This window comes from Cyprinus carpio, chromosome B2, assembly GCF_018340385.1.
Source record: "Cyprinus carpio isolate SPL01 chromosome B2, ASM1834038v1, whole genome shotgun sequence".
NCBI classification, from domain to species: Eukaryota; Metazoa; Chordata; class Actinopteri; order Cypriniformes; family Cyprinidae; genus Cyprinus; species Cyprinus carpio.
Window position 1 is genome coordinate 17,350,928 of NC_056598.1, and position 24,634 is coordinate 17,375,561.

The 24,634-nt window shown below is 37.0% G+C and overlaps 1 protein-coding gene across 6 annotated transcripts in view; it reads right to left on the reverse strand.

The window, feature by feature from the left end:
- LOC109077623 (catenin delta-2-like) overlaps positions 1 to 24,634 on the reverse strand; it is an 80,571-nt gene that overhangs the window by 48,092 nt on the left and 7,845 nt on the right. For 5 of the 6 annotated variants that reach the window (XM_042718402.1, XM_042718400.1, XM_042718404.1 and 2 more), the window contains exons 2-3: positions 20,994 to 21,127; positions 14,947 to 15,059 (exon numbers count right to left, since the gene is read on the reverse strand). In XM_042718402.1, the coding sequence (XP_042574336.1) occupies positions 14,947 to 15,059; positions 20,994 to 21,122 (242 nt within the window). In that variant the 5' untranslated portion in view covers positions 21,123 to 21,127. Of the gene's footprint in view, positions 1 to 14,946; positions 15,060 to 17,098; positions 17,326 to 20,993; positions 21,128 to 24,634 lie in introns of those variants that run through there. The other variant, XM_042718403.1, reaches the window with a different exon arrangement.

A 24,634-nucleotide genomic window follows, 5' to 3' on the forward strand; every position in this document is an offset into this window, starting at 1 on the left:
CAAGGCATTTTTACCCGAACCCCCGTTTTAATGAGTGAGTCGACCTGCCTTTAAACAAGCATGAACTTTTTTCATCCTAATATATCCCTTTAAAAGACAATTACTGGCTAAATATGTCAGGTAATTACTAGCAAATAAATAAATAAGTCCTGTAAGGTAGATAAACACAGATTCAGTTCTATGGGCCTACGACATGAAATAAATAATTAAAAAACAACTGATTGTTCGCATTGGCTGGAAATTGTTGTTCAATTTCCAGTATGCTATAAGACTGACAATTGTGATATCACTCTCGAAGACGCCTGGCTAGATAACATCACACTGATAGCACAGAATGAGTCTGTCTTCATGGGGATCATTAAAGCCTTTTAGGATGAAGATATTTTTCTCTCCTAAGATAATTAACTTGAGAATAATGACATGACAGATGAGGCAATCACAGCTGTGGGTCATTGTGTGGTCAGTAGTTAATCACTGTTCTTTATGTGCTCCATTTCCATATTGACTCAACATATTAGCTGAAACACTTGGAGCAATGTGATTTGGGCCATTACAATTAGCACACTGAGTTAGTGTTCCTTGCCTCCGTTCTGGCTCATTTTAATCGTCTACATATTGTTCTGCAATTATTCACTAGATCACAGTCATGGTCAAATAAACAAAAACAAAGAACATCAAACAAATGCAATGCTAACATTGGTAAATCAATGAATAATCTCATCTGACACCTGTTGAATTGTTAAGGGTGATGTTTCCCACCTTTTTAGCTTAGGTGATAATTAAACACCACCTTACTTTATGTAAATTATTATTTTGCTTTTGTTGTTTGCAGTGCGACAAATTCTGGTATAGCTTACAAAAACAGTTTATTCAACACATATACTCAATGCAGTTTCCTCATTCGCCATTCAAATAGGTCTTCTTATTAAACATTCAAGCATTCCCGGTTGACATTTCCGGACCAGCTGAATGTGGCATTAAAATGTATGGGGACAGCACATCTGCAATGCTATATTACAATGCTATATTAACCAATCAGAATCAACTTTACGTTTATAAATCCATTCTAAACCAGCTGTTTAAATGTCAAATAGTTAAAATATTAACTGCCTTAAATATACATTTAACATTAAAATAAATAATTTTTGAAAAACATTTCCTTGATGTCTGTCTGTCTACAGTATTTATCTACAAAAAGATATTATTGAAAATATAGAGATACATAAAAATTAAAAACAGGATAATTTAATTTGGGGGCGTTTACCATTCCAAATATAAGTTTTAATCTCTTGATTTAAGATTGTTATTGTGTGTTTGTGTATGTATCTATGTATGTATGTATATGTATACACACAAACACACACACACACACACACACACACATGCACATTTAATGCATTAATGCATAAAAGAATTTAAAAAAATTAAAAACATACAGTTTAAGGCTGGGCCATATGTCAAAAATATCTAAGCAATAATCGCCTTTAAAAATATTGCGATATCCGATAATATCATCTACAGTACCAAAGCCCCACTAGTCTCTGCTGAGACTACATTGTCGACATGCACCATAAACACACACCAGGTTCAGTTTGGTCTTAATTATTGCCACAAAGTTTGGTTTTACTTTTCTTAGATTGTGCTTAAACTAACAGAAAATATTAGCGTTGCTGTTATTTTGCCTTTGCTAATAATTTCCCCTCTGTTCTTGTCTAATTTGAGTTTGAAATGAATTTCTTTTTGTGAGGAGAAATGTTGAGAAAAAATAATAGAACCCAATTTTAAATTTATCATGGATAAGTTGGACATTCCGGCGGTGACTGTAATAATGATAAATGCATGTTGGTGTCATTTAGTAATGTCTTGAATAAAATATGCCTATTTTCCGATGCTTCTCTTTCTTTTTGGCATTATCGCCTGTGTAGACACATTTCATGATGGTAAGTTTAATTTCCTTAATTATAACAATTGCAGCATTGTTTTTAAACTTGTAGTCAAACTATAACGTATTTGATATTTATCATGTAGGCCTATGACAAATTTTGAGCAAAAACACATTTTACTGTCCACAATGGATTAAATGTAAAGTAAATTCCTTTGGTGACATTTATGATGACGATGGCCTGAAATCATTTCAAGATATTAAGGCTCTGTTTAATCAACCAGGAACCTCCTTTTACATATGGAGTTCCCTAGGATGCACAAGTTGTTCTCCCCACTGATAATTCTGTTATTTCTGCTTCAGTTATTTACTCTTTTCTCCTCTAAAAATCTTCATCAGATGAGCCATTGGAAATTATTACATAGACTCTATCTGTCCCCTTTAAAACGCTACTATATGCATGTGTCACCTTCCCCAAATTGCAATTTATGTCCACAGGGAGCATTTGGTACATATTTACATTTTTTGGGGGGAATGTGCTGCACTTTCTTTTTTCTGGTCTCAGCTTGCTCATGATATATCATTCCTGTTAGAAAAGGATGTGGTTTTGACTCCAGATCTTTTCGTTTTAAATAACTCTTCTATATTGGCTCTATCTCCGCAACAGAGAAACTTACTTTTAGCTGCTCTCACTGCTGCAAAGAAAATGTTAGTCAGTCACTGGGTTCCTCCCCATTCAATGACCAGACGTGTATGGGGCTTATCTTTGCTTGACATTGTTTCTATGGAACTATCTACAGCTCGTATTCATGGGGCAAAGACAAAAACTTTGAAGACCTGGTGTGCTATTTTTTGACATTGTTAAATCTTTTGTTTCTTCTTTTTGATGTATAATTTTTTTTGATTTTGTGTGTATTTTTTATTTTTTTTATTTTGTGATTGAGTATTGCACTTTGTACTTTTCTCCACTGCAGTGTCTTGTTTTTCTCGGCACAGTGTGAGTCTGCCTGGTGGGTTGGTGGGTGGGGGGTATTGCTGCAGTCTGGATTGGTGTGTTATATTTTGTGTTGTACTGAAATGACTGCTTAATAAAAATAATTGTTTACAAAACAAACAAAAAAAAGATTAAAACTTACATTTAAAAAAAATCCAACTTATGTTGTGGACCCTGCATTACAAAACCTAGCTGCCTAAACTGCAGTAATACAAAAAGGGTTTTTGTGTATGTTTGTTAAAGCCTGTTTGCCTTAGATTGTCATAGGAGAAAGAAAGCCGAGATTTTGATGTGAAATAGTGAAAGTGTGCTATGAAAAGCTGGAACAAAGCTGAGAGCGGCTTTTGTTCACTGCTAACGTATGTGAAAAGTGTGAAAGAGGGAGGAAGAGGACCAGGCCGGCCCCAAACCGCTGGGGGTCAATGAGTGCCTCCCAACTGACAAACAGAAAGACAGACACATGCCATCAAGAAAGAGAGGCTGCTTGCTATTTCAAGCTATATATATATATATATATATATATATATATAGAGTATATATATATAAAACATATAGAGTAGAAGGAATCTAAATGTAAAAACACCTTAACTTACAAAGCAGAATGTCAACTCAAACAGATTTATGTTGAAATTCAGATTACACACATAAATCTAACCATGTGTTTGATCAAGGGGGTAGGGCTAACTACTTTCCCATGTCTTCAGTGTGTTGTATAAGCTATGCTGTCCGACAGAGCATGTGAAAGGGCTTCACGTGATTTTATTAATGAGTGCGGAGCAAAGCCACTCGTCCGTAAGAGCCAGGCCACCCATTATAGTCTTTGTTAGTCCTGGTACTGTATGTGAGATATAACATATAGAGCAATTTAACATGTAACTTTTCAGATAGACAGACAGAAACAATCTATTAAATCAATTAGGGTTCCAAGATTAACCCTCTGGGGCCTGAGGGTGTTTTGGGGGCATAGAGAAGTTTTGACATGCCCTGATTTGTGTTTTTTTCAGTTGCTTATAAACACATAAATGGCTAAAGTCTAATAACACTGTAATCAGCACAAACTGGGCTAAAATAATATGTGAGCAGCATGTATGTACATGATTGTGTTTCTGAGAAAGCGACGTTTATGCATGGTTAGTGAAAAACTAAAATTTTGAAGTCACTGAAATAAGGCAATAAAACACCTAGAGAACATTTGTTCACAAGACTTTTGAGTTTTTGCTTCAAAATTATGTGAAAATCATCTTGATTACTCACTCACAGAAAACAATATATTGATTTACATTTTTTACGACACTTTTTGTGTAGGAAAGGTATATGCGAGAAGGGGTCGTCTATTATGATTAATGATGCTGTGATTCACACCTGAGAAGACAAAGTCCCACATAATGAGCTGCATAATGAGCCTTTCAGCCAGGTGTGTGACTGAGAGGGAAGAGTTACAAGAAAGACTCTGAGGACAAATTTTTTTTATTGATTTTATTCATTTATTATTAACATTATTGTGATGATCACTGATACTAGTACTAATTTATAGAAAAAAAGAACACACTTACCACATAGCACACATATTATCAGTGATATTTACAGCTTACTTGATACATTTACATCTCAAAAGATCCCGGGTATAACACATTCAAAATGCTTACACCAGAGTAGATATTTATGAACAGAAGTTAGATTCATAAACGCAATCTTGCTTTGTATGTAGGCCTATACAGTTATAAACATATTTGGCAATATTCGTGAACAGAGAATAGCCTATCTCGGTAAAGTTTTGTCTAACCATTCTTACTGACATTAGGCTAGCAACAATATTTTTTTTATATCGTATTGCTGTTTATGTTATTTAACTTATAAAAAAAACAAACAAAAAACATCCTGGCATGGTGAGACATTTAGATGCTGTGAATGAAACTTTATAATGTTTCACTTGATTATACATTTAGTCAGGAATTATAGTTTGAAAAAAGTCTAACTAATAAAATGTGTACAGGTTATGTGAAAACTAATACAAGTAGGATAATAAAAAAAAGACTTACTCATGTTTAGGATATCTGCTTGATCAAGTCGCTGCATCAATAATCCATAGGTAATCCAAAGCTTCTTGAGGTGAATTCTTTCTTATTTGTCACAGCAAGTCTTTTCTGTGGTGAATTCAGTCTCATTCCTCTCAGTGCGAAGTAAAATGTAAAAAACTCGCTGCTTTGTTTGTTGTTATGGGACGTTTACCCGCCGTGAGGTTTACGTGGATAATTATAATGCCAATAGCGCGCTCGGCGCGTGGGTGTGGTCACATTAGATATAATGAAGGGAGATGTGAAAGACTGGACATTGCGTTGGTTTCATATGGATTACTTTATCACAGAGTATTTGTTTTTGGTAGCACTTGCTCAGTTTAAAAGAAGACATGTCAAGCTTTCTATAGATCTATCTCTCATGTCTCTTCGTTGAGTATTCACTGAGTTACAGTTCATTTTAATGACGCGTTTCTAAATGAAGATCACCGCAGACCAAGGCTGCAGACAGCGCACCTTGTTTGTTTTCTTTATTTTATAAATGCACAAAGTTTTGTTGTTATTATGTGTGGATACAAATAAAAGTAGACCCTTTACAGATTCGATTGATGTATTGCTCTTATCTGTACGATCAAAATTGAAAGTGTAAGTTCTTTTCAGTCTTATCAGGAGAAGATGCCTCAAAACTCATATTTGCGTTAGTCGGCCCAGAGGGTTAAAGAGACAGTTCACCCAAAAATGAAAAAATCTGTAAATTGTCAATTCTGACTTACTCTCTTCAGTGAAACACAAACTGTGATTTTTTTTCAAGAATATCCTGCCCAGGTCTTTCCTTATAATGAATGAGAATAATAGTTGTCAAGCTCTAAAGTGACTAAAAGTACTATAAAAGTACCATATTCCAAGTCTTCTGAAACTATACAATATCCTTCTGTGTGGAATAGATAGAAATTTAAGTCATTTTGCCAATAGAAGCACTCCTATAAAAAGTCAGTTTAGCAAGGACAAGCGGAAAGCAGAAACAATCCTGTGTGGGCTTTTGGACTCTTTATGAGGTGATATACGATGCACTACAAATCAAAAAAAGATGTAACACAGTCCTCAGAGAGGAATACATTTCAATCCCATTGCGAGAGAGCATCCTGTAATGAGAGATCCCCTCTTGAAGTGCTGAATCATGGCCGTTTTTCTCACAGCAGAATTGTGTCAGTGGATAAGAAGGCAATGGCTGGTGTGGCACAGATGCTGTTTTACAGTGTATTACTATGAATGGCATAAAGGTAAAATACTCTTACTACAAATCACAGCAATATAAACACCAGTCCCCAGACACCTCTGCAGCCCAGTCTGACACAAAATGGCTCTCGTCTGGAAACTGCCTCATGAAAATGTATAGTAGTTTTAATATAGTAACACTAACTGTGGTACACAAAACTGTGGTAACTCTAGTACTTATATGGAATACCATGGTGTGTGTGTGTATGTGTGTGTGTGTATATTTACAGGTACATCTCAATAAATTAGAATGTTGTGGAAAAGTTCATTTATTTCAGTAATTCAACTCAAATTGTGTAACTTGTGTATTAAATAAATTTAATGCAAACAGACTGAAGTAGTTTAAGTCTTTGGTTCTTTTGATTGTGATGATTTTGGCTCAAATTTAACAAAATCCCACCAATTCACTTGCACCTGCAAAGGTTTCCTGAGCCTTCAAAATTGTCGCTCAGTTTGGTTCACTAGGCTACACAATCATGGGGAAGACTGCTGATCTGACAGTTGTCCAGAAGACAATCATTGACACCCTTCACAAGGAGGGTAAGCCACAAACATTCATTGCCAAAGAAGCTGGCTGTTCACAGAGTGCTGTATCCAAGCATGTTAACAGAAAATTGAGTAAAAGGAAAAAAGTGTGGAAGAAAAAGATGCACAACCAACCAAGAGCCTTATGAGGACTGTCAAGCAAAATCGATTCAAGAATTTGAGTGAACATCACAAGGAATAGACTGAGGCTGGGATCAAGGCATCAAGAGCTACCACACACAGACGTGTCAAGGAATTTGGCTACAGTTGTCGTATTACTCTTGTTAAGCCACTCCTGAACCACAGACAACGAAAGAGGTGTCTTACCTGGGCTAAGGAGAAGAAGAAGTCTTGTTTTGTATTTAATTTGGAAACCAAGGCCCTAGAGTCTGAAGGAAGGGTGGAGAAGCTCATAGCCCATGTTGCTTTAAGTCCAGTGTTAAGCTTCCAAAGTCTGTAATGATTTGGGGTGTAATGTCATCTGCTGGTGTTGGTCCATTGTTTTTTTTGAAAACCAAAGTCACTGCACCCGTTTACCAAGAAATTTTGGAGCACTTCATGCTTCCTTCTGCTGACCAGCTTTTTGAAGATGCTGTTTTCATTTTCCAGCAGGATTTGGGACCTGCCCACACTGTCAAAAGCACCAAAAGTTGGTTAAATGACCATGGTGTTGGTGTGCTTGACTGCCCAGCAAACTCACCAGACCTGAACCCCATAGAGATTCTATGGGGTATTGTCAAGAGGAAAATGAGAAACAAGAGACCAAAAAATGCAGATGAGCTGAAGGCCACTGTCAAAGAAACCTGGGCTTCCATACCACCTCAGCAGTGCCACAAACTGATCACCTCCATGCCACGCTGAATTGAGGCAATAATAAAAGCAAAAGGAGCCCCTACCAAGTATTGAGTACATGTACAGTAAATGAACATACTTTCCAGAAGGCCAACAATTCACTAAAAATGTTTTTTTATTGGTCTTATGAAGTATTCTAATTTGTTGAGATGTGAAGAGTGAATTGGTAGGTTTTTGTTAAATGTGAGCCAAAATCATCACAATTAAAAGAACCAAAGACTTAAACTACTTCAGTCTGTGTGCATTGAATTTATTTAATACTCGAGTTTCACAATTTGAGTTGAATTACTGAAATAAATGAACTTTATTTATGAAATTTATTGAGATGCACCTGTATACACACACACACACACACACATACATTGGTATTCCATATAAGTACTACAGTTACCACAGTTTTGTGTACCACAGTTAGTGTTACTATATTAAAACTACTATAAATTTTCATGAGGCAGTTTTCAGACGAGAGACATTTTGTGTCAGACAGTAAACAAAAACTTTTATTTTGGATGCGATTAATCACGATTAATCATTCGACAGCACTAATATAAATGAAATTAAAAAGCTTTACTACAAATACCACAGTTGCCCTATGAGTACTATTTAGGAAATTATATATGATACGCTACAAATCAGTGCTCGGATACATACAGAATCCATTTCAATCCAAGTGCAAGATAGCAGCCCTATGGGTACTATTCAAGAACTATGGTAAATTTAGGTAAGGTCACTACATTTCCGTTTGCAGTATTTCAAAAGGATTTTCCAGACTCATTTGAATTCAAAAATAAATTAAACATTCTAAATGCTAAAAAAAGATAAACGCTGATTTAACCCCAGCGTGCCGTCATGAGGCTAAGACAACAGCAGTTAGCCTGAGCAATTACAGGATCAATCACACATTTCCTATTGCAAGTGTACTTTCTAAAAGGACGAAGTGTTATTTTGAGTGCATCTGAGGATGTGGCGGGTCATTAGGCTGACAGCGTGAGCGAGGTCACATGTGGGGAAGCTCAGTGATCTACACTATGCTAGGCTGTCTTAGTTAAGCTAGACGGCAGTGTGCTGCTTTGTCACAAGGCAGATAAATTATGTGTCACTAGACACTTCCGCTGCCATTGACAGGCATGTAATATAGTCGAAAGACAATTTCCTCTGTGCAAGAATACACTAGAACCACATTAAGGACCAAAACATTACCATTAAATGATAATACAAGATTTAGTTGATAAAAATAACACTATGATAAATGACAAAGTATGGCATTTCAATAACAATCTGTTAATAACAAAATCTGTTATACAATATTATAAATCTCTTCCAAATAGTCATTTGCATTTAGCATAACCTAGTTATCTATCAGTATAATAATTGCAGTGTCACCCCAGTAATTGAGATGCAGACAATATCCTTGCCTCTAAATCACCAGACTGGGTTTAGACTACATGGTTAGGCTAAAATCAAGCACTCCAGGTTCATAACTGAACTTGGGTAGCTGAAGAAGCTTACATCACCCCTTAAGCCTGACATATTGCTTGCTAAATCAATACGCTCTGTATTCCCTGTCCTGTATAGGGAGACACTTAGTGTGAGTCAGCCATTGCAGCAGACACCCTTAATATGCTTAATATCCTGTAAGAATGGAGAGGGATTGTCTGAGCACAGACACCCTTGGTGTCCAGTTCTAGACAGGTTCAACAGGATAAAAGAGGACGTTCTAAAACAACATTGGACCCCACTGACTTTGACCGTATGGATAAATTAAATTCCGTATTTTACTTTAAAGATTAGTTCACTCCAGAATTTAAAATGTCACGATAATCTTTTCACTCACATGTCATTCATGATGTTCATGTCTTTCTTTCTTTAAGTCAAAAAGAAATTGCTCAGCTCATTCTGATTCAGATGTGTTTTCATTAGTTTTATTTCAGTTTAATTTTAGTTATTTTAGCCAAGTGAAACACTACATCAAGTTGAACTAAATGAAAATGAGAAATGCCTTGGCAACTAGATGAATTTATTTATTTGTTTTTTATTTTATTCTATTTCAGTTAAAGTGAGTTTCATCATTTACTTCCCTTAAGTCATGTATGAGTTTCTTTAAACTGTTGACAACAAAAGAAGATATTTTGAAGAATGTTGATAATCAAACAGTTGACAGTAGCCATTTACTTTCACAGCAATTTTGCTCCATAGTATGGAAGTCAATGGCAACCTTCAACTGTTTGATTATCAACATTCTTCAAAGTATCGTTTCTGAGCTCAACAGAAGAAAAAAAGTCATACAGGTTTGGAACAACATGAGGGTGAGTAAATGATAACACAATTTTCATTTTGGGGTGAACTATCCATTTAAGTTTTTCCTTTAGTTAACTATAATAACTTTGCACCAATCTACTAAAAGCACCTTGAATCTCACTAACCATTACCTAACTAAATAATATCCTGCATTGTTTTTGCACCCGAAACACTAAAGAAATGTTGCACACCATATAACGGTACAAACAGGCCTAAAAATGTTGCACTTCATAATGCACAATTTCTGTTCTTGATGCTGGTTGGGTAGCCTATAGGTGAAAAGATTCCAGAATACTACCATTCTCTGACATACTTTACCCAGACCGTGCTCCAGGCACCTGAATTGGCCTTTGCCATAATGCTTAAAGTGCACTTTTCTACACTGTATGTTTGACTTGATTTACATACTCACGGCACGCTGCTATTTCAGCTCACTTAAAGCCTAGTTAAAGAAAATTGCTGGTGGTTAGTGAATATGAAGCAGATTTTTACAGTGAAATACAGAACACAAAACCGTTCAGGGAATTTGGCCCACCATCGTTCTTTCTATAAATGTATCCTCTTCAAGGGTAAAGAGAAATATAATGCATTTCCATACAGTCTCAATGGACAAGCCTTTCAATGTTTTCCTTCCTTTTCATGTGCAATTTCAAAGAAAGTGGGTATTTGATACTAGATGTACATTCATGCATTTTCTTTTTACATTTAGGAAAATGCTTTAATTCAAAGCAGATTATATTGCAATCAAGGTACACGCTTTGTAGTTGGCATCATAACTCTGCCAATTGAGATGCAGAAACAGTCAAAAAGCTTGTTGGTGCGTATAGCAAATGCTCAAATAATGTACATACATTACAAACAGAATACTAATAATAGTATTTTCCCATTGCCTACTGTATGGAGAGAAGCTCTCGCTTGCCGTTATACTAGTGAGATTAGAGCATTAGAGCTGTCAAACACATTGTCTCCTCAATACAACTTATTTACACTACATGCCAACAAAGCATTATCTCTCCTCAAGGCACACATTGTAGACGCATACACATTGCCAGCGCAGTCCGAGCTCACAGGAGACTGGTGGACTAATCTGGCAGGAAAACAGTCAAACAGCTTTGGCTTAATACTCCCTCGCTGTGCTCGACAGACAGCGTTTAGTGCGACAACTCCACACTACAGGATAGGGCTCAACAGTGAACGCCTAGTATCAAGTCAAAGGCCTCACTCAGAGCAGCAGATGTTTGATGCTGTGCCGAAGTATGGTCGGATGGACGTCCTGCTAGAGACAATGAGACAACTTCACTTGGCATTTTTATTGTGACTGCAGAGGCATTTTGCACATTGGCTAATCAGAGATTTGTTTTTGCTGAGTATCAGACAGTTAGCTGAAGAACTAGGCCAGTATTATGTTTGTTCAAAATGGAGTGCTGTTTGAAAAGACCCATGTTTCATTAAACAAGTGGGTCACAGGCTGAAAGTGCTCTCTTTAGCCCACGGTGCTTCTCCTGATGCTGTGACTTTCAGCTTGCTGTCTTATAAAAAAGGAACAAATAATAGTCAGTGAAGTGTATGCATCAGTATTGTCCTAAAATTGAATCGAACAAGAGCTAGTAACACCATCAAGGAAAGTATATGGCTGTTGCAGTCAATAGTAGAAAAAAATGAAGAGATAGAAAGTGCACAAAGTATAATAACCCTGAATTATGAGACCAATCAAGATCCTTGCAAAGCCTGATTAGATACATGAGCACCGTGTTATTTAACTTGCAGCTTCTATTATGGCCTTGAGCAGCCTGTTTGTCTGTAAGCTGTATTTGTTTTGAGGAGAGACCTAACCTGGCTCTTTGAGATTACACATAACAACAGCCAGCAATAAATGCAAGAACCTTCAAAGATCGAGCATGAGTAAAAATGAAAGACAGATTCATTCATCACTGTGGTCGGTGGCATCATTAAAAATGTCTTACTTTGAAGGGATAGTACACCCTAAAATGAAATTCTGTCATTAATTATTCACCCTCAAGTCATTCCAAACCGGTAAGACCTTCGTTCATCTTTAAAACACAAATTAAGATATTTTTGATGAAATCCGAGAGCTTTCTGATCCTGCAGAGACATCAATGCAGCTGACACGTTCAAGGCCCAGAAAGGTAGTAAGGACATTGTTAAAACAGTCCAATTTTTGTGTTCAAAGAAAACAAAAATAACAACTTTATTCAACAATGTCTTTTCTTCCATGTCAGAATCCGATGCACATTCATGACAGTACTACGACGCATATGTGTGCATTCTTCTCTTTGCAAACAAGACACAATGCATCCGGGTTCTACATCAGAACACCGGTTCCAGTGTCAGCAGCACCGCATGAATGCGTCGTGGACCTCTTGTGAACTGACTAGAGCTGGACCAGAATATTCGATTATTCGAATATTCGTTCGGTGGGTTGGCATTAGATTTTCAATTTTGAGATTCGAATATTCTTTTGTTTTCTTTTTTTTTCGAACACCTGGCATCCCCCATGAAACAGTTCTCATTCACCCTTGAATATGAATCGCCCCATGAGTGAACGTCATGATTCATTTCATCTGGAAGAGAAGACAAAAATGCCAAGACCTTAGCTGTGTGGGAGCACTTTAAACTGAATGAGGAATAGACAGAGGAAGTGTGAAAAATGTTCTATTTGAAACTGGCCTGCCACAACAGCACATCAAGTTTGAAAAATCACCTGAGTTCTGTAAGTAGTACGCCTATAGCAGGGGCGCATTAATGCATGGGCTATAAGGGGCTGAAGCCCAGGGGTCTACACTTGGGAGGGGCCCACTGGCTGCTGGGAAATTATATTTTTTGAATAATTATTTGTATAAATGGAAGTTTGCAGCAGTGACAACAGCATTCTGTAAACAAACTTACACACTAATTTCAGCGACGCCCTGCTTGTAGTATTTGTAGTGAATGGTTCAGTCTAGGTTCCCCCCACACAATTTGTATAGTTGGTATGTTCCACCCAGAGGCGTCATGCCCATTCAAAGTGAGGGACACTTGCCCCCTAAGACTTTTGAGCCAATGGGATTTTGAATGCAGCTTCCAAAAGACTAAAAAATAGCCGATTAATATTTTCTATATTTAATACAATCACACTGGCATGATTAGAACGTTCAGTGCATCATATCATTGGGCGCTGGCTGGCGCTGAGCTAGATACAGACGTGTTTTTACAGCACTGCGCATTATAACCAATCACACAAGATGCTGTTGAGCTTATGAATGCAATGACCAATGATTTTATTCACATTAACTTTCAATGTTAAATTCACATTAAATATAAAGTCAGTCGTATTAAAAATATGTTATGGCATGACACCCATATCTGTTAACAGACAGGTTTTTATGCATAGTTAATAGACTACATTATTAGGTTACTTTGACCATGACCCACTATAGATCAGCATAATTTCTAAAGGTGAGAATCAATATATTTCATGATATAGTTAATGGAATGTTTCGATAAATAAAACATAAGTTCTGTTGTGGCTGCTGTGTGTCACATGACACCCGTCACGCGTGAAGTCGATTGGCTGAAGTCTGTCTACACTGGACGTGACAAAGCGACCGTTGAAAATCAAGCTCAAAAAATGGTATTCGGACCAGCCCTAGAACTGACACAGAAGAGAAGTCTTCCTCATCCTGAATCTCCATTTTTGTTTCTTTGCACACAAAAAGTATTCTCTTAGCTTCATAAAATTAAGGTTGAACCACAGATCTCACATGGGCTATTTTAAAAATGTCCTTGCTACCTTTCTGGGCCTTGAATGTGTTAGTCAGAAAGCTTTAAAGAAATTTAATTAAAAAGAAAATATAAAAATATATAATGTTTATATTTATATTATTTTTATATATTTTTTTATATTTATATTTTTTATTGTATTTTTTATTTTATTTTAAATAATACAAACGCAGCCTTTGAGCATGAGTGACTTCTTTTGTAAAGCTTGCAAAATCTTACCAACCCAAAACCTTTGAACAGTAGTGTATATTTATAAATCATCTCCTGGGCTTAAGTGCAAAAGCACTTGATGGCCTGACATCCAAATCATCACTGACTGTGTTGTCTCCGCTCCACTTTATTCTAATTAAATATTCTATGTGTCTAACTGTGTCTGTTGGCATCTCTCATCTTATGTGGGAGAGATGCCACTGAACTGCTACATGAACGAAAACAGGGTTTGGGACTTGTGGTAGACCAGGAAATATAAAATAGCTAGGGAATATGAGTATGTAGAGTAGACATTAAATATAGACATTTTCTGTTTTAGAATAATCTCTCAAGGTCACATACATGTGCGAAAACAATATGAGGGGGTCCAGGTGTCCCCCTGGTTGAGGTCTACAGTGACCCCACTGACACTGATGGTAGTGATACTAAAAGCAATAATAAAATACATAACTTTAAACCTGACATCATCCTGTACAACAGAATCTCACTGACAAAGTAAGCAACGTGGGAGTCTTATTGACTGAACATCTGAAGGACATTTGATTTATTGAGTTTTCAAGCTAGATGAATAAGCACACAAAATATGCTTCACAGCAACAACAAGAGGACAATACAATAGAGCCATTCAATTCAATTTGAACATTCAGTGTAAACAGTGATTAGAAGCACTTATCAGCCTCTGAGAGGTCAAACGGATTGCATATATAATCCATAAAGTCTGTTTTATTATAGTATCTGTTCTCGTTTACTACTTAAACATGATGAGATTTTAATTACAGGCTGAATTCAAAGCTTGTGACAACTTAACCCTTTGTTTACTTAGCAGTAGTGAAAGAATTTAGTTTGAGAGGGGAAGTTTAGATCCAAGTCCCCTTTGAATGTGTTTATACTAAAATATTCATGACGGAATATGCCGGGAAGGGACATCTAAAGATTTCACGGACAAGACTAAAAAACATGCTTTTAATGACATTTGATGGTTTAATGACAAGTTGGATGGTAAAGATCAAGGAGAGATGGAAAATGATATCTATCTTTAGCTTTAGTTGGTGTATGTGGTGATGGTGGGGTGAGACACATTGAGTGAGTGAGAGGTGTCACTCCATGAGACCCACCTGATGCTGCTCATGCTTCCGGTCTCAGATCCCAGCTTGCATCTCTCCAGCTGGGTGGCAACAATCTGCCTCTCAGCCTCCAACTCTCTCGTCAGTCGCTCAAATTGCAGCTCCTGCAAACATAAAGCAGTCAGAGCGTATGTGTAAAGCCCTAAAGGAATTATGGAATTGATTCTGTCTATAACATGTACCGCATATGCACTTACACATGATCCAGTAACTACTACACAGAGGATGTGTGTGTGTGTGTGTGTGTGTGTGTGTGTGTGTGTGTGTGTGTGGGATGCAGAGACACTGTAAGGCTCTGCAGCCACTCAGGACTTTTCTTTACATATTGATAAAATGCACTTGCATTTTCTTTCTTTCAAAATGCTGGCATATAAATCTAGTCTCCGGTCAATAACTTTATTACGAACTGCAATTTTAAACATGGTCAAACTGTAAGAATGACTGTCAGAGCCTTGCTGGTGTAAGCTGGCGCACAAACCATCTATTAAAGCAAACATCTGTCACAACTTGTGTGTTTTAAGACATTTATCTTCTCTTTCTCTTCTCCAGAAATCTATGTGGCAAAATATATGTGGAAGGCTACTTGTAGTAAAGCACCAAAACAAATCTATTATAAACAATATCTTGATGTGTCATCGTTTGTGAGAGGTGCAGTTTTACAGAGAGATGGAAACTAGCTTTTTTATGATGCTGCAAAGAGAAAACAGGTAAATGATAGTTAATTAATAATTGATTATATTTGACCATAAAGCTGTACTTTGCATAATTTTTGACAAAACAACAATAATAATAATATACACACCACTGTTCAAAAAGTTGGGGTTTTTGAAAGAAATTCTGTTCCACTCACCAAGGCTTTATTTATTTGACCAAAAATACAGTAATACTGTGAAATATTATTACAATTGAATTCTTCAGATTTTTCTATTTTAGTATATTTTAAAATGTTGTGTATTCCTGTGATGGCAGAGCTGAATTCTCAGCATCATTACTGCAGTCTTCAGTGTCACATGATCTTTCAGAAATCATTCTAACATGCTGATTTGGTGCTCAAGAAACATTTCTTAATATTAGCAATGTTGAAAACAGCTGTGCTGCGAAAACTTTTTTGTGGAAAACATGATACATTTTTCAGGATTCTTTGATGAATATGATGAATAAAAAAATCTAAATAATTTATATATATATATATATATATAGAGGAGAAATCTGGCACCTTTTTCAACTTAATCCTTACTTGCTGAATAAAAGTTTTTGAATCTTACTGAACCCAAACTTTTATACAGAATTTTGGGCACTGGCCATAATGAATCAGCTGTCTGCAAAGTACAATAATTAAAAAATGAAAAACTATATTCTTTTGAACTTTTCTCCACAGTCTCACCAGACATCCAAAGGCATTATTCTGAACTTTGATAGTCACTGGACCATTCCAGCACTACACACCCCTCCCACCCCTCTCTTAATTAGATATGCGCCGCTTAACATTTAATGACAAACTTGTCGATGCTAAATCAGAAATAAAATCCCAGAGCTCCTCTTTAAAGTAATCACTGTGAAAATCCAGTCAGAAACACTGCACTATGTGCCTGCGCCCGGGGCTACGACAGTCAATGCAACGTCCCCACTTCTTTTGTGACAAGGCTGAAATGAGTTCACTCAGCCACAAGGTCAAAGACTCTCTCCCCAGAGCGGTTAACGCTAAGAGGGCTCCAGAACGCATCACCTGCTGTTTTGGGCACAAACCCAGATGAAGGCTACAAAAATACCCATTCAGAGTGTTGAAGAGAGCTCTATGAACCATGACGACTAAAGAGGCGCTAACTGCAGCATTCAAACACTTTTCAACAATCATTATACACTTCTAGGGTCTCAATTAATGAATTTACGGCAGACGCATTCCGCTGCATTTGCAACAAACAGGCATGTCGCTTATGTCTGCGACTGCAATTATGATCCAAACAAGCATCATCTCTGACCTTTCTTATTTCACATCAACAAGTTCAAGATGGAGCCGCAAACAGAGAACAACAACTGATTAGACTCTAACAATCTAACCGTCAACAACATCAAAACTACTCCAGCTTCCAGTCTCGCAATAAAACACCTGTTGCCTACACAAATAAAACAACAGCGCTCTTACCGGCACATGTACCATACTCCAGAGGCCTTCCGCGCTGAGAAAGAGCCGTGTCTGTGCATCACTATCCCACTAGACTGCGTTCATCTCCGCTTATCAGGAGAGTAAAGTCATTAGAGAAAGTACAAGAGTGGTAGTGACTGCCTTCCCCAGACTGCCTTTCCCAGCGGGAAAGCAAAAAGTGGAGTGCAGGCAGGCACAAAGGTCGTCATGGCAACAGTGAATTTAGAGCCGCTTTGGCATTATTTGTGCAACATTGCATCACAAAGGGTCCCTCCCACCAGCCAGCCAGCCAAATACTACCGCCCTCCAGTCACTCTTCCGCCTCCTCCTAAACTCTTCCCCTCTTTCTGACGCCATCTGTGCTCCACTCTGAAGAGGAGAAGGGGGGGGGCGTGGGGTCTCGTTGAAAGGATCGCAGAGAGAAAGAGGTGTTTTTTGCCGGTCCAGGCAGCAGCTGTGAAAAAAAGCACTGTGCGATGCTAAGCTTTGTGCTTCCTCTAGGGATCCTAACAGTCTGTTCTGCCTCAGTAGCCTGCGATGGACAGGCTCCCTGAGCGGGGAGTAGCCTCCACTTGTCACAAAAGTTGGTTAAATATAGCAGTCTGCACAGACAAAAAGCACTCGGCTAGGACAGCAGACATGTCACCTGGACCAAAAAAGGTGATTCTTTAACATTCAAAGCATTGTTTTTTTCTGCCCCTACACTACACTGTAAAAAAATTTTTTCAAAGATAAAACAGTGATTATTTCAGATTGTTACAAAAAGGGTTATCAAATCGATTAATCACACCCAAAATAAAAGTTTGTGTGTACATAATACTGTATATGTGTATGTACTGTATATATTTATGTGTATGTATAAATACACAAACATACATATTTAATGTACATATTTAAGAAACATTTTGCACACAAATATTATGCAAACCAAAATCGATTTGACAGCCCTACACTTGCAAGAAACTATTATTTCACTCTTTCAACTTTATCTAATTCAATGTGTTACTTGCCATTTCTTTGTAATTAATTGTGCACTTTCCTATTTTTTTTTTCTTAGTCTGAATTTCTGAGAGATTCTTTTAGTCTATATAATGTGATAAAAACTCATAAAATGTGTTTTATATGGCCAGGATTGTGACAAGAGTGCCAAACAAGAATGTATTCCCATTATCTTACATAATAACTCCAGAAAAGGCCGTCAAACCGATTTGTTTAGAAAATAAATAGCCAGGGGACTGAGAAATTGATTTGACTGCTTCAAAAGCTGAATGTGGTCTTCTGGCCTAAATGCCTAATTGCGCCCTGTGGACAAAGAATGACATTTAAGTTTCTTCATTGGTCCATTTGATTACAAAATGTCACTTGGGGTTCACCTCACGAGTTCCTTTAAGGATTTAACCCAATTTCTATAATTTCACGGAGTTAAATGAGTCCAGAGCCACTCCACAGCCTGACCACACTGACTGAGAACCATACGAAACAGTGTTAAACAGACAGGAATGACTCAGATGAACTCATTTGTACACGTACTCCTGGTTGAAAATTACAGCAGAAATGAGGCTAATGATAATCTGGTCAAAACAACTTCGACTTTTATGGATACTGTAAGTAATGAAAAGAACTGCTTCATTTGATTGAATATGTGACACCTATTACATGATTAAGAAAAATCTAAATGACTTCACTTCTGGCTAAAGCAAATCACTCCTATCAGACAAAGATATAATGAGCTGATTAACAAGAGAGTGTGAATTAAAAGGAAAGAAATATTTGGCCTTAGCTGTACTACCTCTTACAAACACTGGCACTTTCCCCAAAGAATCCTTGCCATGCTCATAATAAAACTTTATATGCCAGTGGCTTTTTTATGAATAATTAATGTGTCATTTTAAAAACACTAAGATAAATTTCTTTAATTAACACCAAATGAAAGGGACAAAAAAGCTGAGCTTTAACAACAGATCTTCTAAAAATTCTGAAAAGAACACCTGTACTTTATACATTAATAAGACTACTACAATCTCTATGTCAACATAATCTAAGAAAGTGACGCTCAAAGGCAAATAATAAAAGAGGGTTCATTATGTAGAAAAAGCAACATTTTGCTGCGAATACAGTTACTGTGTATGTCCAGGCTGTTAAACATGCGATCATAGCATGTGATTCTGTTTAGCACAAGTGATACAGGAGAATTTTAATGGGAGAGAGTCGTACACACAGGAGAAATTGTGTTCTGCTTGCACGTGCAACCTTGAAAACTGCAAACAAAGCACACATACAAGAGACCAGGACATTTTGGTACACTGTATTTATACATGGCAGAGGGGAGATGGTTTTACATTGCTGCAGAGTATCCTTTGTCATCAAAATCTACACTGATTTTAGATCTGAAGTTTAGTTTATTCTGTGAATTTTGCAGAGGAATTTAATGATCTCTGACTACTAAATGCCTCCAAAATGGGAGATTGCCATCTAGTGGAGGATAACAAAAAAAAAATGGTGATTTTTCATAATTATGTGTGAGTAGACAAGCAGTGGCAAAATTATAAACCTTTATTTTCAGTGTATTTTGAAAAAGACACCAGACCTGCTGTGCTTGAATCAGAGATACTTAAATATGAGAATTAAATGACATTATAAAATACATTAAAATAGAAAAAAAAGTCAAAATCAAAATATTACTGTTTTTACTGTATTGATCAAAAATGCAGCCCTGGTGAGATAGGAGGCATTCAAAATCCAAACCCAAACTTATGAACAATAATGTAACTAAAGCTCTTCGATATGTCCCACCCAATCATCCTGTTTCAAAAGGAAGTACACCAACTCAGGAAAGAAAATCACACCATATTACATGTTTTTGAACTCCTCTCAGAGAGAAACACTGTACGTGACATGGACTCTGTCCACCAGTACCCTCCAGTGAAAAACATTAAAAAAAAAAGATGGCAGACCGTTTTTCTCGCTCTGATAGGAAAGCTATTAGACTGGCCCACAGCAGCCTATGGCTGTGGCCTACTTTAACATTCACCGTGTAGATTTCCAACCCTAAGAGCATGTCGCTTTTTTTTCTGTCCCATGTTTAAAAGCAGGAGTGTGAGCTAAACGCTAGCAGGAAGCGAAGGGCTTGTCACAATCCATTTTTATCTACTCATGGTCTTGACTCAAAAATGGCCTCCAGCTAAGACAGACATATACATATATATGCAAACAAAGTAAAAGTAAGAAATACAGTACATTATCACACACTAAATTCTGACATACACAATAATCTATAATGCATTTCGTAAATGACTTTTTATGATAGGAAGTCATAAGCAATTACAATCACCTGTCATTATTCCTAACAGATCAAGCCAGTTTAACATAAGGTTGCGCCAACGTCTGGGAAGCTGTCCACCTGCTGACAAGCAGGTGACCAATCTTATTATAGATAGGATGCGGCGCAGTGACTAGCATAGCATGGAGACCTGATTGCAACATGGAGTGTCAAATATTTCACATTTCTTACACCACGCAGCCCCAAAACCTACATCCATTCCTCCCACTCGTCCGCAAAACCATGTGACACTGAGGTGTAACGGCACATTTGCAGTGTGTTGACCATCAAAAACCATTTGTATCTGTGAATTTAGACACCAGGCGCTAAATGAAACCGGCAGCACGAAATGATGGATATGACTCAAACCTTGCTCAGATGGCATATGCAGTTCATCTGAGGACTGGTATGGTTCCGTGTAATTACTGTTTACAGTATATATAGATTTAGAGAGTTTCTAATTAAACTGTTGGAAAAGGAATGTTTCCGTGTGAGTGTGGAGGGAATCATAACCTTCTATTAGAGACAGTCTGTAAGAATGAAGAACTTTACAGTAGTTTGACATGAAGTACCCACCTGTTCTTTAACAGAGGCCAAGATGGCAGAGGTGGTCTCCGTCTCGGATCCATCTCCGTTTGAGGCGTTCAGTACTGGGCTCAACATGCTGGAGTTCTCTGTGTCAGAGAGATGGTCTGGTACTGGCATTACTTCTGTGAACCAAACAATAGAACCAACAGTTATTCAAAATGAGCTGTGCAAGGTTTTTTTCATGCTTTAGTGTACTGTAGCAATCAGTTGAAACAAATCCTTTACAATGACGGACTGTCGGGTGAAATGACATTAAAAATCATGGATTGGCACTTTTCAGATGTCATAATGCTAATCAAAGTGCTTTATCAACATTTTCAATTGTTTGTCGTGATGTAATAATTGTTAGACATAATATTTAATTAACCGTCTCTTGTTTCTTTCAGTCTCTCTCTTGTCTTTGACCTACTTTTTTCTCCTCATCTCTCGAGGTTTGTGATTCCAAACACGATTCTCAGCTTGTTGCCGTCATGCTTTGATTTGTGTACATCAGCTTCAGAAAAGACTTTGAAAACTTTTAACAAATATGCACATACACTACCATTCAAAAGTTGGTAAGATTTTTTTAAGATTTAAGATTTTTTTTTTTATTAAATTTTTTGTGTGTTAACTGTCACTTTTAAACAATTTAATGATTCAATGAGAAAAAAAATGACCCCAAATGTTATAACTGTAGCATATATGCATATAAAAGCACAGCCTTTCTCTTGCAGGACATTTAAAACTATCCAATCAGATGTGCTCTAGAATGAGCAAGTCCCGCCCCCAGGACCACCTGCAACCAACTAGCAAGCAGCCTAATAGCCTAGTAGCTATTAAAAAACAACAACAACAAAAAACAGGGACAAGTCCATCATTATGTTTGGCTCAAACTTCTTGTTTGAAATACATCAAGCGATTTTGTGGGTTTTTAAAACCTTGGATTTCAAGTAATGAAATCCCACTATAATGCTCTGGTCCCCTCCGGTCACTCTCTTCACCCTCAGCTTCCTCCTCGGCAATTGCACTCCCTCTTCAAAATCAAGCACTCAAATTTAAAGCTTTCCCAGAGAACATTGTGCACACAGCAGGAGCAGACAGAAAATGGCTGCTCACGTGTGAATGTGTACCTATGAGCACCAGCACACAGCCTTTTTACACAACCACATCAGGCACAACTGTGAACACATCTGCTCGGTATGGAAGAGAGCGCTCAATCAGAAAAGCCTCAACAGTACGATCTGTGAAAACAAATGCCAGTCGTACTGTAGGTGAAATAGGAAAAGTATTGATAAATGCTCAAGTTATTCAACAGATTTGGTGACCTGATGCAGATGCTTTTCATTTCTAGGTCAAACCGATGACTTACTAGCAGTGAGATCATGCAAAACAGACCAGAACATCAACAAATGCCAGTCCCAGCTGCTGGTGTTGGTGTGTGTAGGTTCAGATGGATTACATGTTTTTTGACAATAATCTTAGTCATCCATCTGCCTCTGATTAATAGTATCCTGTTATCAAAAAGAAATCAAAATAAACAAAAAACAAAAAAAATGTCACTCCATTGATGCCCGGAAGACCTGTGTTACATGGCAGTGCTGTGATGTAATAATAAAAAATAAAAAAAAACTTTTATGCCTTGCCATCACAAAAACATTTGTTATATAAAATTTTTTAAATTTTTTTTGAATTTATTTAGCATTAATTTTTTGGTCTCTCACACTTTTTATCAACATTGGTTTTGCCCTGTGTGCTATCCTTTTCAAACTTGGTCTGTGAATTGTTTACCTTTGCTAAAAGTTGGTTTATGATTTCATAACTGTCCATGAGTTAAATTATAGTTAAATTTGGTTATTATTACAAATAAAAACCAAGTTATTCTTGTTTGTTTTTGGAGATCTAAAAATGTAATAAATAGGATCATGCGACACTGAAGACTAGAGTAATGGCTGGTTAAAAACTGAACTTTGACGTCAAAGGAATAAACTACACTTTAAAATATATTGAAACAGAAAACAGTTATTTAAAATTGCAATACTATTTCACAATATTACTCTTTTTACTGTATTTTCTGATCCGTTCAAAAACACTGAAAAATCTTGCCGACATCAAACTTTTTTAAAGTAGTGTGTATAAAATACACTGCAGTCCCAACAAGCCTTTTCATGTTTTTCTATGGGAAATTCTCTGCATACAATAATCACTAAACAGAATCTGAATGTTCAATATTCCAAATAAACACCACTTCACCACTCACTTGCCCTGCCAACATTTTCAAAGAAAAAAGTAAATAAATATCTTTTATGTCATTATACAGAATAATCATGTAATATTCATGCAATTTTGATCATAATCAGCTTGCATACAAGGCATATATCATTAAAATCAAGCACACTGTTGACTTTCTTTCAAGTGGAGTTTTTCTTGGAATATTGAAAATTGACATTTTATTCAGTGCTGTTTATTATACTGAACGTAGAGAACTTCTCATAACAAAACATACAAAGGCTTGCTGGAACAGGATTGTGCACTAAGAATTGGCTGTGCCTTGTAAGAACAATACATCAACTAGGGGAGCCATATGACGCATTAATCTAAATGAACATGTCAAATATAATGAGTACTCTGATTTTTGACTCACAATCATATTAGATGTCAAAAGGAAATGGCAAAACTCTTAACATACTGAACAGACCATGCAGAAGCTAACTGGCATAACACGCTGTGTGTTTAGTGGAAAAAGGAAGAAAAAGAAAAGGCATTACTTAGAAATAAGTAAAAAAAGCCTAATTGTATGGAGTCACATGATCGCCACAATCACTTCAAGGCCGCCGTTACCTTAGAAACAGACCTGCGCTACTCAGTGAATATTTACTGTAATTTTACTAAAACGCCTCGCACAATGGCCCCTGACTCTACCTGACTGATCGGCTCAAGGCGGTATACAGGAGAGTCCCGTAACACAACCTCAATTTCATTGTCAAACACTAAACAAATTGAACAGTGGAAGGGCCAGAGCCATTGTTGCCAACAAGCAGTTATATCCCATTTCATTTCCTCAGTGGCGCTTTTTTCATTTAAAGTGACAAAAGCTACATTTTTAGAATAACGTACTTGATTGTGCTTCCCCACTGACTTTTGTCTGAAACCACTGAGGTGAATGTAGACATTTTAGATGCAGATATCAAATAGCTGAAAAGGAGAAATTGACATAAATTGATCAAATTTGTGAAATATTCATAATTAATGTCACTGAAAGCTCTACAACAATCTGGGCTCAGCCATACATGTCTGAATGCCTAATTTGTCTATGACATCATGCTTGAGCCCGCTAACAGGCTCCAGTTTCCATAGAGATATCAATCCATTATGACAGTCTCTCACCAAGAAGGCAACCGTGAGGCTTACAGATGATCATATCGGTGATGCGGCACACGGCCACTAATTCTTCTCAAGATGCTTTGCGTTGATGTTTCAAGGTGATTTTAGGCGGCAAACCACTAGGCTGATATTTCTAATTGGATGTGCATTAACATAAAGTTATGATAAAAATCATACAAAAAAAAAAAAAAACTCAGATTATTCAGGTTATTCAGATTTTTCTTTCATTGTGAGCATGTGTTTGCTGAATGTGTAGGTTCATATAAAAT